The 15,273-nt window shown below is 39.2% G+C and overlaps 2 protein-coding genes across 5 annotated transcripts in view; one reads left to right on the top strand and one right to left on the bottom strand.

Moving 5' to 3' along the window:
• The window catches only part of SMAD9 (SMAD family member 9), a 29,278-nt gene extending 27,002 nt beyond the window's left edge, over positions 1-2,276 (top strand). For all 4 annotated transcript variants that reach the window (XM_085320659.1, XM_085320656.1, XM_085320658.1 and 1 more), the window contains one exon: positions 228-2,276. Coding sequence is in view for 1 of the 4 variants with exons in the window: in XM_085320658.1 (XP_085176784.1) it covers positions 228-233 (6 nt within the window). In the remaining 3 variants the exon portion in view is untranslated. The remainder of the gene's footprint in view (positions 1-227) is intronic.
• Positions 2,277-9,952: 7,676 nt separating this feature from the next.
• RFXAP (regulatory factor X associated protein) lies at positions 9,953-15,273 on the bottom strand (the record flags this gene model as incomplete). The annotated part of the gene is made up of 3 exons (XM_085320694.1): positions 9,953-10,180; positions 13,185-13,292; positions 15,028-15,273. Coding segments are annotated over 3 exons (465 nt in total), but the record flags the coding sequence as incomplete, so codon positions are not given.

Raw genomic sequence — 15,273 nt, 5'->3', positions numbered from 1 at the left:
GCTTCTTACAGTCACGCCTAAACAAATCTTCAAGACCCGTTTCAGGAGCAGCTTGGAGTGCCATATGCCTTGATCTGGTGCTTCCTATTCTCACTGCCTGGCTGGGTGTGCCAGCCATCTGATAAGCAATTAGGCATATTAAGGCAAATGGTGTCCCTATGATCAAGGGAGTAGGCTCTGGTTACATCTGGGACTGTCCTGTAAGATCACCTTCTGCCTTTCCACAGGACTGATGCTGAGTTCAGCTCTGGGCATCCATTCAAGGGCAGTACAAGCATTTCCGGTGCATGCTCCCTAAATGCAATTGCAGTCTGGCCAGCAACTGCATGACTGAAGGACGGATTATATAAAGGTTTCCTGGGCATTGCAAAAAAGCAACCCTCTTCCTGCATAGGTGGGAGAGTCTAGCATCCTGAATCAGATGGAATCAGCAGAAGCCCTCATAGCCCAAGAAAGTTGGATCTCTTATTTAAGGAATAATATTTATAACAACTAAGAATGAAAGAACTAAGAATGAAAAGTGTCCATCCCTGAGAGTCTGTAAGTTGGTTTGGTAGACTGGTAAGTCTGGTAGAGTTGGTCCCATCTTGCGGTAGGGGGAGAGATTATATGAGTCTTTAAATCTGTGAACAAAATGCTTCTCAGCTTGGAGGCTTCATTGCAATCACTGAAAGAAGTCTTCTTCGTGACTGCTGCTCCAGGAGTCATTCTCTCTGTACCTTTCTGCAAGGTCTAGAAAGCCCGAGTGGGCAATACGTCTTTRGTCAGCAGAGAGAAATTGCCTTTTGTCTGTAGTGCAGATGACAGACTTTCGCGTGTCGTGCACCAGCACAAAATACAGCCTTTAGTTTCTATCAATCGTCTACTCAGAGAAGCTCCAGGGTGGCCAGGAGCATAGTGCAACATCAGATCCTGGAGTCTCTAAATACCATGCCAACGGTTTGCCTGGGGCTGCATTTTGGTATGTTGCCATACTGATGCCACACTCAGCTCCACCTGGGCCATGGTTGCAAACTTGGTGTTCTGTACTTATCTGTACAGGTAATTAATCTACTTTGCAGGCCATGTCTCAAAAGGCAAGTTAGACAAAACCACTATGTCCTCCAGAGTCTGTTACTCTTCCATTATAGCCAATGTGAACATTTGCAGCTAATTGTGAACATTTTTTAGATCTTCAGTCATAGTGTTTTTATTATCCATGGATGCTGCTATTTTATATTCTGTGTTAGTCCTCAAATAATATTGCATATGAATAGCATAGGAAGAAATAGACCAACCAGTTAAATAATTTTAAATAGAGACCTCATGAGCAAAGAAAAGCTAGAAAACATTTGGTAAACTCTAACCCCTTGCACTTTCACAGTAGTGAGCACATCATCCGTTTCAAAGTGATTTTTTGATGCTACAGTGTGTTACGTCTTATTAATTCACAGTTATGTCCATGAGATGCTTTGCAAATGAGAGAGCAAGGGAACAAACATAATGAGGAACAGAGATAATGCACATCTAGATAAATTTTCTTCATTTATTCAGGCAATTGGAGTTCATTTTTCAATTATTTATAATACTTTCTGAGTACAAGTTAAATGTAGCACAGCATATTTTCTGCAGATAATGCAGTGTTAGCAATTTAATTCCTCATTTTGGTATTGCCTGTGCAGTGGGAAAACAAAGTGAAGAAACAGGCCTTTTTTTGTGGGGGGGGGTCAGTGAAGCCATAAGCATGCAAGGATTTATGCATTAAAGGGGCAAAAATAGTGGATTTGAGCAAGGAATGCTTTTCTTTGTTAAGTACTAGCTATCACAATCTGGTTGAGTGAAAAAAACTCACAAAGAGTATGCAAAGATCTAATAGTATCACTTCTGCCTATGAACAATTCTGCCCTCGCGTTTTCCACCACAATCAAGGCAAAACTTCTTCACCATCTAGAAGATGGAAGTGAGGCTAAAACAGTGTAGATCACTGTATAAACAATGCTGCTTGGACTCTTGCCTCTTAAGAATGAAAAATCTCAGAGACGTATTTAGTTTCAGGAGCCTGGGAGATCAGGGCAGCTCCATAGTACTCAGTCCCATGCCCTCTCATATCAAGAAAAATATGGTAACTGCTTATCAAGTGGATATTTTCACAAACATTCCTCCTGTTGCATTTGATTTGAAGTATCCTGAAGTCAAGATATTTACTCTGATGTTTTAACGATACACTTTTTAACACACTCCATTTTCTTTGGCTGGAATTAATCTATTGTAAAAGGGATTATTCATGTCTTGTGTTTTACTGTTAATAAAGTTATTTCTGATTTGAGAAAACTTTTTCTTATTCCCTCCTCCTTTTTCTCTTTGAAAGAGATTGGCCTTGATTGGTCCCAAGAGACTAGTCCCAGTCTGACTCCTAATGATTTTGAGAACAAGAGCATTAGAAAGTCTTTATTCATACAAATAAGTCTTGTGCAAGAGGCATCAGAGGTTTTACTCAGTAAGGGTCACAGGATGAGACAACATTTCCAGAAGAATCAGATGGTAAACACTATAAAATGCATTTAAAATTATAGCGCCATAAGACCTGCATGTTATAAATACTTTATATATATACTTTATATGCATCCCTCATCTAATTTCCTGCAGTATAGTTGAAGAATCAAGAGGATGTTTGGCTTATTTCCAGAGGAGACAGCACTGGTCCGAGCAGGCACTTAGCACTGCCTGTAAAGCACTGAGCACTGTTCCTGCCCTGGGACAAGCACTGGGGTAKATCACTAGTGTGCACTAGTGTGTTGCACTAGTGAGAAGACCGATTTGCAGCTGTGCAGGTCTAGAACTGCTCAAGGAAAAACAAARGTATAGTAATATATATTACCAGTCATTGTTAGGGAAGTCAAGTTTTAATCTTCCTACAATTTATTATTTGTGCTCTGTAACAGAGGAAGCAGGATACATATAATGGAACGATGTGGACACCTGCTGGGTCCACGCACGATCTGGGAAGCACATTTGACACTGCCTGAGCAGGACAGCTCTGTTACCGGCACATCTCCTGATGTTATGCCAGCCTCTACAACGTTAATACTACAAACCATGAGAAATACAGGGTAGCTTGGCCGCGCTGTGCTGAACATCTGTTTCATTTGTTAGTTCAAACTAACACATTCATCAGTGTCCTAACAAACACTCCCCGGGCACCTTTCCTGCCCTGTGCGGCGCCACTGTCAAAGCACACCGACTTCAATTTAGCCACATCCTGCTTCTTCCGAGAATGTCTGCTTAACGTATGGTAAGTAAAGAAATTGAAGCTCATCTTTCTTAAACTAGTCACAGAACTCGTCCTGATAAAACCATTCAAATAAAATACAATTCCTTGATTCCTTGATCTAAGAATTCCCAAGCTATGGCATGCGCACCACAATAGTACTGTTAAGTTATCTGATTAAAACCTAATCACAGTGAACATGGAGACCCATGAGGATCAGAGGAACCATGTGAGGTGGAGGAACACCAGTAATCCTCTGGTGAGAAAGAAGCACCCTGACTCAGCTGCTCCCCCAAAAACCACTGAAGGGGAATGACAAAACTGTTGTTTGGATGTGAAACTCACCCAGGAGTCGAGGAAGGAGACTCACTCCTTGGAAAGCCATGAAAACTAGAGGGGATTAACGCCTACAGGCCTATAGGACTTCTTATGGGACATATGGGGAAGAGAATGCTAGGACTATGTAAAACTTATTATGGGATGGTCTAAGAGAATTTAAGGAATGTATAAAATATTATGGGATGTTTTGGTGAAGGACAAACGGCAGGGAAAAGGCAGCATCGAGGTGGATTAAGGAGTGTTCCACAATCATGGAAAAACAGGGAAAAAAGAGACAAAGAGGCTAGCTGCATGTAATCAGGTCTGCCTGTCCTGTCTTCCTATCGACTGCTATTCCTGACTCTTGTGTCTGGGTGCACTCTCTGTTCTGAGACCGTGCGTGTGTGAACTCTAGCAAATTTCAAGCCAGACTAGCTGGCAAGTACGAGGAGAGGTCTGCAGCCAGCAACTGGAGAAACCAGGTGCCAGCCTGGGGGGCCTGCAGCTCCAGTGCAGACCAGGGGCTGGTGGCCAGTTACTGGATTCACAGCATGTCCAACACCAGCTGCTGGCAAAACCCATAGTGCATTTGTGTATATTCCACGAGTGAAGTGGAGGAAGAGGAGAGGAGATCAGAAGAGGAGAAAGAGGATTAAGCCATTGGTGCTGTTCATGCTTGCGTGAGTGCGGGGTCATCATCTTGGTGTTCGTAAAGGTGCCATCTTTGTTGCACTGTGTGGCCAGCCATGCCAGTAGCGTGTCTGTGTATTTGTGCATGCATGCRCCTATTAGGAATAGCTATTCCACCTCACTACCGGCTGAACCTGAGAACTCGGAACTGTAGCAGCTTCCTTTCAGGCTGGGACAGGCATATCTCTCTGGGTCCTGAGATCCATCTGCTTCATCTACCTTCTAACAAATACATGGCCTAGTGCAAAGCTAGGAATTGYAAATGTCAACATGCCACTGTGACTGTCACTGCCTACAAGGAAAGCTCAGCAGAACCAAAGCAAAAYGAATAAAAAACACAGAATCTTTGGTTAAATCTATATTTGGAACTAATCCAGGTGACAGAATATCRACCAGTTATCGCTGCACTGAACCAACTAACTTGTTTTCATTACAGCTTCCAAAAATACATCAAAGTTTTATGGATATGGAGAATACAATGCTTTTTGTGAGTTGCTTGTTTCAGTGGCAAATGCTAAGCAAAAGTTTCTCTAGATAAGGACTTCCATTAGCTCTACTTGTCATTTTGACTTATAACTTACCTTGGATCTAGATAACAAATTAATACTAAACAAAAAAAATCTGACTTCAGCACATTTGCAGTATAACAGATAGTAGTTGAGCTGTAAAAGTGCTAGCTAAATGAGCCTATTTAACTTACTACTGACAGGATGTTCAAAGTTCTGATTCCCAATTGCTTGTACACCTCACTGTTTAAGGAAAGCATATGAAAGTTTCCTTGATAAACTGCCAAAAGCAACTGCTGTGAAAAAGGAGTACCAAATACTGTTTCTATAAACTGTGACAGATACCAGAGCAAACCACTCACCTGAGATAAATCTCATCCTAGAAAGCTACTAGTCTCAATATGACTATTAGATTCAGCCTTTATCTCTTGCATTTTGTTTTCCATCCTTATGTTCCCAGTGAGAATCTGGGTCTACTACTCAGTGGGGGCAAGGTGCATAATAACAAAGGACATGGAAAAGGCTGAAGTACTCAATGCTTTTTGTGTCTTGGTTTTCATTAGTCAGGCCTACCCTGTGTCCTCTCAGTTCCCCAAGCCTGCTAGCAGAGCCTGTGGGAGTGAAGCAGTACAGGAGAGGAAGACAGTCAGGGAGTACTTACACCAGTTGGACATAGAAAAGTCCATGTGGTGCACTCCAGGGTGCTGCTGGAGCTGACCAGTGTTGGCAAGGCGTTATTATATCATCTCCRAAAGGTTCTGGTAATCAGAAGAGGTTCCTAATACAGGGAAACATAAATATCAGATCCATTTTCAAGAAGGGCAAGGAGAATCCAGGGAAGTATGGCCTGGTCAGTCACACTTCAGTCCTTCTGAAGGTTATAGAGCAAATCCTCYTCAGAGGTGTTTCTCGGAATGTGAAGGACAGGAAGATACCTGGGAACAGCCAGCAAGGGTTAACCAAGGACAAACCTGAACTGATCAACCTRACTGCTTTCTACAATGCAATGACTGGCTCTGTGGACAAGGAGAGAGCAGTGKATAGTGTATATCTTGACTTTTGCAAAATCTTTGACCCCTCCCCCTCCAATAACATCCTTATACTGAAATTGGTGACATATGAACTGCTTAAGTGCATGATGAAGTGGGTTGAAGATTGGCTGGACAAACAGGCTGAAAGGTTAGTGATCAGTAGAAAAAGTCCAACAGGAACTTAGCTACCAGTGGCATCCCTCAAGAACCAATACTGGRGCCAGTTCTCTTTGAAGTTTTCATTAATGACATGGGTGATAAGATGGAGTCCACTCCCTGCAAGTTTGCAGATGACAGCACTGAGACACATTGGAGGACAGGGCTGCTGTTCAGGGGGACCTCAACAGCCTGGACCAATGTGCAGACAGGAACCTCACGAAGTTTAGCAAAGGTAAATAAATGAATAAATAAAGATAAAAGAAAAATTACACCTTGGGTGTCCCCTCAGCTCAGGCTATTAACTTTATATTGGGTTAAATGCAAGGAAGAGAATAATTTTCCTTTCTTCAGCAAAAGCCTGACATCAGTGGTATATCAGGCTTTACGTATGGGTGCATCAGAGGCATCTGTGTGCATCTCTTCCCCTCTAGATCTATTCCACAGGCCAGCTTCGAAAGGAATAGGGAATAATATCCTCACCACTCCCCTGGGAAGCGAATACCCTAGACTGCAGATAACATCAAGGCACATTTTATACAAAAATGTTCTGACAGCCCCTATACAAAAGAGGCACAGCTTTACCTCCCCATCATGGGCTTCTTGTTCTTTGCAAAGAATTGCTATATATTCCTGCTCTTCAACCTAGGAAAAAAAAGCAAAAAAACTCCACCACCACCAACAAAAAACAGAAACGGCTCCCCAGAGTTTCCTCAGCTACAGAGAGGGCAGTTCCACACTTACCATGCAGTTACTGGAGATCACTTTTCTAAGTCTTTCAATTCTTCCACTATTCTGCATAAACAGCACAGAGCCTTAGCTCTAGGCTTTGGATTTCAATCCAGTGATTAGACTTTTAAAACCATTAAGATGCTGCCACACCTACCAAAATAGATGATGCTTACACCTTTGGCTTCCTTCTGTGAAGCCAGACTTCTGTTTCTACACCACAACTCGGCTCAAAACAGACACAAGTTAACCGATTCAGGCTAGGGCAGGGTACAACACCACGGCTAACACTGCAGTATGCAAAAATCTCTAGTGAAAGACGGATGTGTCTAGTGAGTCAAGGTGCCTTCAGGGTTAGGTAATACTAGAATATTGCTTTTTGGGATAATTATGAACATGAATCTCTGAATTGCCCAAGTGTTCCATCAGCTCTAGCCTTCCATTTTCTATATGTGTTTATTTAACATAATTAATCTATCAAGTCTCTTCCTCTGGATAAAAAACCACACACACACACAAATGATTCAGAGAAGGGAAMGTCTTTTCACACACTATCATGTACTACTTCCCAAAACACTGTAATAGGATATGCATTCAAAAAATCRTATTTTCATAAATGGCCAGTCCTCCCAGGTCTTTAACATGCTTGAGAAGCTTTGTAGCCACATTCACATTTGATGCAGGCAATTGATCTAGATGCAGATGAACTAAAAACACCAGAAAACCCCAACAAGTAAAATCCCCAAACCCAGGAACTGCAGAGCTCAGTGTACATACGGACAGCTACATGCATGCAAGGTTGTACCAAACTAAGAGGCTTCACTAACAGACTACGACACTCAAAACTTACACACTAGTCTAGACTCAACAAGACACCCTCACAGTGCAGTACTGTAACCAAGTCTCCACCTCTACCTGGCAGTAGATCAGGCAACAGTCAGCATCGTGTAGCACACCTCATTCTTCTGCTAGCAGAAACATGAACTGACTCGAGTTTAAACTAGTGAGAAATAGGAAAAATAACAGTTCTACCATATATGTGCTGGACGTACACCCCACAATATAGAGAACCAAGTCCAGCTGTTTATATTCTCATAGTTCATAACTAAAGCAAGTATGCTTTATAAAATGCAAGGCTATATGTTCACCATTCYGTTAGTGAAAAGGAAATTGTTACAAATGACTACTTAAAAAAAGGATACAAGATACTTCAGAGAAAAGGGTATAAAATGGAAAAAACACTTAGAGCAATATTTAAGAACATTATAAATATTATTTAAGAATAATTAGAACAATAAATCACAGGTGAGAACTCCAAATTTACATGTAAAAACARTATTTAGAAAGTTGAAAGTACACTTCTTCTGAAAAACAGTGATAGATGTATCAAGACAATCTAAAAGGTGTTGAATAGATACACTGAAAGGTRTATCATCTACTTAGATTTCTTAAAGTGTTTCACTATAACTGATAAGAATGAATACTACCTTGTATAGTTTACTTTTACTTGGAAGCATACTGTGTTCTACACTTCCACATTTGTTCCTTTAAAAAGTAACTTCAATAATGGCAAGTGCTATATTAACAAAAAAAAAAAAAAAAAAAAGAATCAAAACTTGGAAAAGCTACAGAAGAAAAATAACCAGAGGTGAAACTCCTAGAAGAACCGAATTGTGTACTTTAAATTACTTCATTTTTTTAATTAAGTTAAATCAGAGATGTCTTTCCACATGCTTTCTGACCATTTAAAATAACAAAATACTTCTGTCTGTAATTTGACACTCTCAATTTTTCACATACATTCAGACAGGCTGAAAATACTAACTTGATTTTACTTAAAGCTGAAATAATTTTTCTTATAACRTAACAGCCTGGGAACACAAAAGTTTTAATGGCACCTTATCAGAGCTGGCCATTTTAGTATAGAAAAAAAAAAGGAACATGTAATAGGTAACAAACGTAACAGAAGAAAAATGATTTTTTTTTTTTAAACACAAAGATTTTACTTAAACACTTATTGGTCCAGAAGTGTTGATACAAGAAGTTTTGGAATTTTCCTAAAAAAACAACCTGCACAATGCTAAATACAATAAATACTCACTGAACAATTTCTGTCTACAAAGTACACTTTACAAGGTTAGTAAGACTAGCAAATACTCCTCAACAGATATTCCCTAGTGGACCAAACTATTGCAATATCAAAGTAGTACATTAATAGCCACCTCAATCACTCAAACAGCCTCTGTTTGGAAATGTGTTTTAAAATTTCTTTAAAAAAAAAAAAAAAAAGTTGGGATTCAACTCCTACAAATATGTTTGGATTCTTAATCAAATCAATTGCAAGTTCATCTTAACTGGCTAAAAATCTGAGAAGTCCAGCACTTGAGCTGATTAGATACCAGCTGTTTTAATTAAAAAAAAAGTCTTAATTATACTTTTCAGAAGGGAAAGACTTCAAAAAGGAAAAAAAGTACAATTACATTTTGCATTTCAGATACATTTGCTCTTTTCCATTCCAAAGTTTTAAAATTCAACTTATTCACTTACAAATRAAAATGTTACTCATTTTTAAACAAATATGCTATATTACATAATTTCATGTATAAGAGGTTGGTCCTTAGCAGTAATACAAAGTAAGGTCCAACTCTCAGTTGCATATTTTTTCCACCTYTAATTCTTCTCAAAAACATTTTTTTCCATTTAACCCTTTGGGAGCTTTTTAAACACAAATTCCTTTACATGCTCTGCACRGACTGGGCCTTCTGCAAATTTTTATGCAGAATGGTGAAGCATTTCAAACCTCAACTTGTAGCTAATGAATATATAGCAACGGGATCACCTGATTTGCACTTTTCAAGAGTCACTGGTTCAATTTCCAGATGACATTTTGTCTTTAAACTCTAGTGCAAGATTCTTAGTGAACTTAAGTTTCTCAAATCCCAGCAACTGCTATTAGGTCACGCTACTGGACTGGCTTAAATCTGGRATTATTTCACAACTTCCACAGAAAGTAACTGACTTTCTTCAGTGATTGTCATCAAAGAGTGACTTGTGAGTAAATCATACAGAAAAATGATAATTTAGTGGAAGACTTTGGTAGAAAAGGGTGTACAGCTAAACATTACTCATATAAACAGAGTTCTATATAAAAACATTAAAATGAAGTTTTAAAAAGAATGGAAAATTAGATTCCTTTGAATTTGCTCATAAATTTGCAGACACACAAGCAGCTCAAAACCTCAAAAGTGCAAACAAGAAACAAGTAAAAAARCACATAGCAGCAGCAACTTTAATCTTCCTTTTTTAACATTGATATTCTTGCATTTCTATAAAATACATCTCTCATTTCTCCTTCGGCACAAGACTCATCTGTAGATCATCAATCTTTCTGCTTACACAGAAGCTCCTTGAAACTGTTGCTGCCTTTGTTCCAAAGCCTGTTGACTTAGTAGTCGCTGTTGTTTCTGTAGAAACTGCACCACTTCTGGACTTCTTAGAAGGGACTTGAAGAAAAAAAAAGTGGATTTTACATTAAAGAATTCGGACACTAAGTACATATCACATTGATTTAATAGAAAGATATTATAATATAATCAATTTGCAGATTGCCAATATGAGAGTTCAATTAAATGCTAAAGAATTACAAAACATGCTCACAAAAACATGTCAAAGTCAGAACTCTAAAACCAAGAACTGTTTCATGACACCAGGAGATACCCAGAAGCAGCATTCATGCACATTCTGAAAGCAGATTTAGAACTTAAATAACACACATTACAAAAAACATACAAGATAGCAAATAGAAGTACTCTCCGGACATATAGAAAAACACCTTTCGATTATGCTTTGGTAGAAAAACAACTTTTGATTACGCTTCAGTTTTGAGCTGACTTCCACATCCTCCATTGCAGATGTTTCAAAAATACGATAACAAAGCTTACGTTGACTGAGCATTCTGTAATTTCCCAACCTTTCAGAACACCAGTCCAGCCAAAAGCAAGACGTTAAAACCTTTTTGACTTTAGTTAGAAGACAAAAGTATCTAAAGCTCATTGTCTAGCCTATAATGGAAAAAATGATTAAAACTGATTAGACAAATACAGCTGAGAAGTTCCACTGCTCAGAGACAATGGAAGTTACTATCACTGTGAATGACCTTTTAAAAGTACACTCCTCTTAAAACCAGCTTAGATGAAACTGAATGAACAGAAAATTGTTAAAATGAAAAGCGCAACCAGAGAAACAAGCTTAAAGCTGTGGATGGACATTTGCCAGCAGCGCTGCTGAAAACAGCCTAAGCATTTGCAGTCTGTAGTCCAACTCTGTTCATTCTCAGTCCTGCACAGTGGCAGCATGTGTTTGTGAGGCCATATAGCAWATTGGATCGGTAATTTATCCATTCAAAAATTAATGCAAAAAAGATTAATTCTCTGGTTTGGTTGTTTATTGGGCACAGTCATTTTACTGATGTAACCAAAGAGTTTACAGCACTGCAACTTTGAAATCCAGATTCACATTCAAAAGAATCAGCAAATTCCWCGACAGAGTCTAAAACTGCAAGCTACTGGGAGACAACTTTGCAGAGATTACAAGTGAAAACAAAAATTCTGTATATAACTTAAACCTCCAGCAGCACTGAATAAGATAAGTGAGGATCACTGAAAACAGTTACTAACAAAACAGGCTTATCGAAAGGATGAGTGGCCTTTTTTCCCCATAGTTTACACTAGCTTTTTCAGATGCATCACTGCACAGGATAGTTCTGCACTAAGTAGTTCTTTATATACTGGTGTTATATGACATTTCAGTGCACCTTCCTCCATTTGCTCCTATCAACCGTGGAAGCCCCAGAAGCGAGAGGCTGGCCTCGGAGTTCTCAACGGAAATCCCTCAAAACTGCCTACTGCAGCTGCCACTTCTCACCAGCAGCCTCCCTATCCACAGCTCCACAAATCCTTGCTTCTTGCACCTCTTGCCTTGGCTTTCTACACTTCTATTCAGTGAAAGCTGCAATGTAATCCCAGTTGCATRTCCAGGCACACATAGGCTGTATACAGAAGCCACTCCTCACAGAGATTAATACAACATACAAAAAAAGTTACAAATATTAATTACCTTAGGGACTGYCTCCTCTGTGCCTATTTTAACCTTATGGCAAGTACAAAGTACTTTGCACTTCTAAGWGATAAAACCTGCAAGTAGCTATCAACATGCAGGAACTTTCATGTATAGGCATGGAACAGGCCTTGGATGTAAGCAAGCTATGGAAATTCTTTCTAGGTCATTACATAACCCCCCAGTCCTATGTTGTGCAGATATACATGAAACAARTAAGTAGTTCTAGAAGGAATAATGATGAACAACAGAAATCAAGTCAGAGGAGGCAGAGGAGGCAGCAGATCAAGAGGAATCTGAATCTCACTTCCCCAGAATGCTGCAAGGAAATCTCAGTTCTTGAAGAGTCTTGACATAACTGTTCAAAACCTCAACACTTACTTACATTAAGAGCTTCTGGTTACAATATTTCTACAAAAATATTACTTCATTAATAYGTAATTTCTCGAATTTAATTAAAAGCCATATAAATACGATCAGCAAGAGACAGGGGCAACTCAGTAAGCATGGCATGAAGAACAGATAATGTAAAACAATAAACTACGTAGGGTTTTTTTTTTTCTTGTTAAAATTGATCAACTGAAGATATTCCTCAAAGTTTTAGAAATAAACATTAAACAGGTGCCTTYACTGAGAAAGTATTCAAGAAAATTATACTGTTCTGCGACTTTTCCTTGAAGATTTACTTTCAAATTTCTGAAGAGTACAATAGCAATTTAGTGAAGACTGTTACATTGCTTTGTGCAGCTAACAGAAAGAATACACAAATAGTTCTATTGGATTTTGGAGGAAGGAGATTTTAAAACCTGATAAAGTAGAAAGAGTTAAAATGAAGAAGCCAAAACAACAATGAGCACCAAATTACTTCCCTTCATTTGGTTGAATTCTTCAAAGTTACTTACAGGAGCCACAGAAACATTAAAAAAAACTTAAGACATATGCCATTCATAACATCTACAAACACAAGAATTTTTTTACAGTCAGATGGTTTTACCAACAATATATACATGCAATTCTAAGTGTGATAACAAATCCAAGACTTTTAAAACACRCTACAATAAAGTTTACATCAGACCTGAAGACCATGACCAGTTTATCCAAAAGTTTACAGAAAAGTTTCATTAAAAACATCTCAGTTACAGTGTAAACACCTGAAGAATCAACTTTGCCCACTCAGTACTGCCTAAATATTCAAATTCACTTAATACGGCAGTGATCAAGAAACTTAGTCATCTTACTATTCCCTGTGTAGAGGTTGAGAAACATCTGTTGCACAGTGTATTTTAGATTTGAATATTTGCACATGTAATGAAAAGACATTAAACTGACTGAAATGCTCTTATGCTGCCTTTATTGGTTTAAGTTCAAAACCTCCAAGAAAACAGAACTTACCAGCCTCTTTTGATTTAATACTTGTTCTAAAAGAGTAGGTCTTGCTGGACGATCTCCAATGGATCCCGTTCTCTGTTTTGTGACAGAAACTGAACCTTCAACACAATCCTGGACATTAAAAAATACAAAATAGAGAAGTGAGACTACACAGTCCAATACAATGATATATTTACTTTATATCACTGAAAAATTCAAAGAATAAAGGATCTCTTTGCCTTATTAATCTGGAGGGAGACATAACAGTACCAGAATGAAAGTATATCTGAGAATTAGCTTCTTCTCTTTCCCACATTATTTTCACTATTCCATCGTCACAGTGAATATTACTCCAGCAAATGTAGCTGAAATAGTATTCTACACTGCAAAACTAAATTAGTAGAAATAGTTTAATTTATTGATTACTTTTCTTAAAAACAAAATCATTCAACGGAGCCCAGTCTCTAGCCAGCAGGAGAACTATCTTACATTTGCAAGTGTGTAGGAATGACAATACTACTTTCTTTTAATAGCAAAATAAATATGCAGGCAGATGAAACAAGAAAAACATGCATTAGTAGTGCTCCATTTGCTCATTTTAAATTCTTCAGAATATTAGTATGAATTTGTCAAAGTCACAGATGACTGACAATAAAATCTACATGCTTCGTATTCGTAAGTTTGTTTTGTTCCTTGTACAATCACATGAATTAGATCTAGATTAGTCTCCTAATCCAGCTCTAGAACCTGCTGAAAAGAAAACACCCTTGGTTTGACAATTTCAGTTATAATTTTGAATTCTATCTGTATTAAATTCACAACTTACTGCTTTCTTTGACATCTTAAACTTTTTCCTCTGACCTTCCTGCTACTTCCCATCAAAAAACAAATTAAAAAAAATCAATACTTCCCTTCTACCTGAAATGGTTCAGGTAAAAACAAAAAATGTATCCCAGTATCTTTTGTTTCAATCCTCTCCATAGAAGCAAAAGATAAACRTCCGTTAGGAACCTAACTCCGGCCCCACAAAATACTGTCATCACTGTTAAGGCTATTGAGAGTTTACACGTGTTCAACAGAAGACCAGGACAAATACATGTAAGAGACTACTGAGAACTACATAATACACCCAAAACCAGATCTGCCTCATCAAGTCACTCGAGCTGAAACATAAAGAAGCTGTGAGAAGTATTCTACGGCTTGTCCTCTTTCTGACTTCTACAGGATCGGCTGCCAAAAGCACCTCTGGAAATTAGATGCTAGGCAAAAAGATTTTTGGTGGGATCCCAATACGATTAATTATTTTTTKGGGGAAAAAAAACAGGAAAAATGTTTTTTGATAGTTTTTCAGTTGGATTGACTCCCAGGTTACGGTCACAAAACTCCAGAAACAGCTATACTGACAAAAAGGATTCCTTAGTAGGAGCGCCAATTTATGCCAGGTAAAAAAAGCAGAGATTAAACTGCAAGTTTTTTTTTCCTTCTGATAGTCACAATTTTATATTTGTCCATTCAAGCACAAATCAGCCAGCACCCTCARAAGTTTCTCTCTAGCTCCTCTAAACACACAGTCTCAGAATCTAGTTCATYAGTAGCAAGAACCATCACAAACTACGCTGTCTTGGCTCACAAACCGAAAAACTATTTAAAAAGCTGAACGTCATCATCAATTCTGCCACCGACAATCTCTATTTCCCCACAAACACAATAAAGTCAAGCACGCGAGAGCAAGTACGGGCTACCGGTGTTCTGAACACTTAAATAAGCACTTAAATAAAACAAATAAACAGAGAAAGGCGGCGCCTCGGGGCCCCCGCGCGACCCGCGCTGCTCCGCGGCATGTGCCCGCCTCTGCCGCCGGCCTCACCTCGGCCCGCGGCGGGGCCGCCGCGCCGCCGCCCAGGGCCTGGTCGCTCTTCTTGCGCTTGTACTTGTCCTTGTACATCTTGTTGCGGTGCCGCTTGCACATCCAGGGCTTGCGCTGCTTGGCCACCTGCGTGGTGGTCTCGCTGCAGCCCTGGTAGGTGCAGCTCTTGCAGCCGCCGCCCGCCGCCGCCGCCGCTTCCTCCTCCTCCAGCTCCTCCGGGGAGGCCGTGCTCTCGCCGCCCGCCGC

The sequence above is a fragment of the Rhea americana genome, unplaced genomic scaffold (genome assembly GCF_003343005.1).
Source record: "Rhea americana isolate MKP2758 unplaced genomic scaffold, rheAme1 scaffold_65, whole genome shotgun sequence".
NCBI classification, from domain to species: domain Eukaryota; kingdom Metazoa; phylum Chordata; class Aves; order Rheiformes; family Rheidae; genus Rhea; species Rhea americana.
This window is presented reverse-complemented; position numbering and strand designations above follow the sequence as displayed.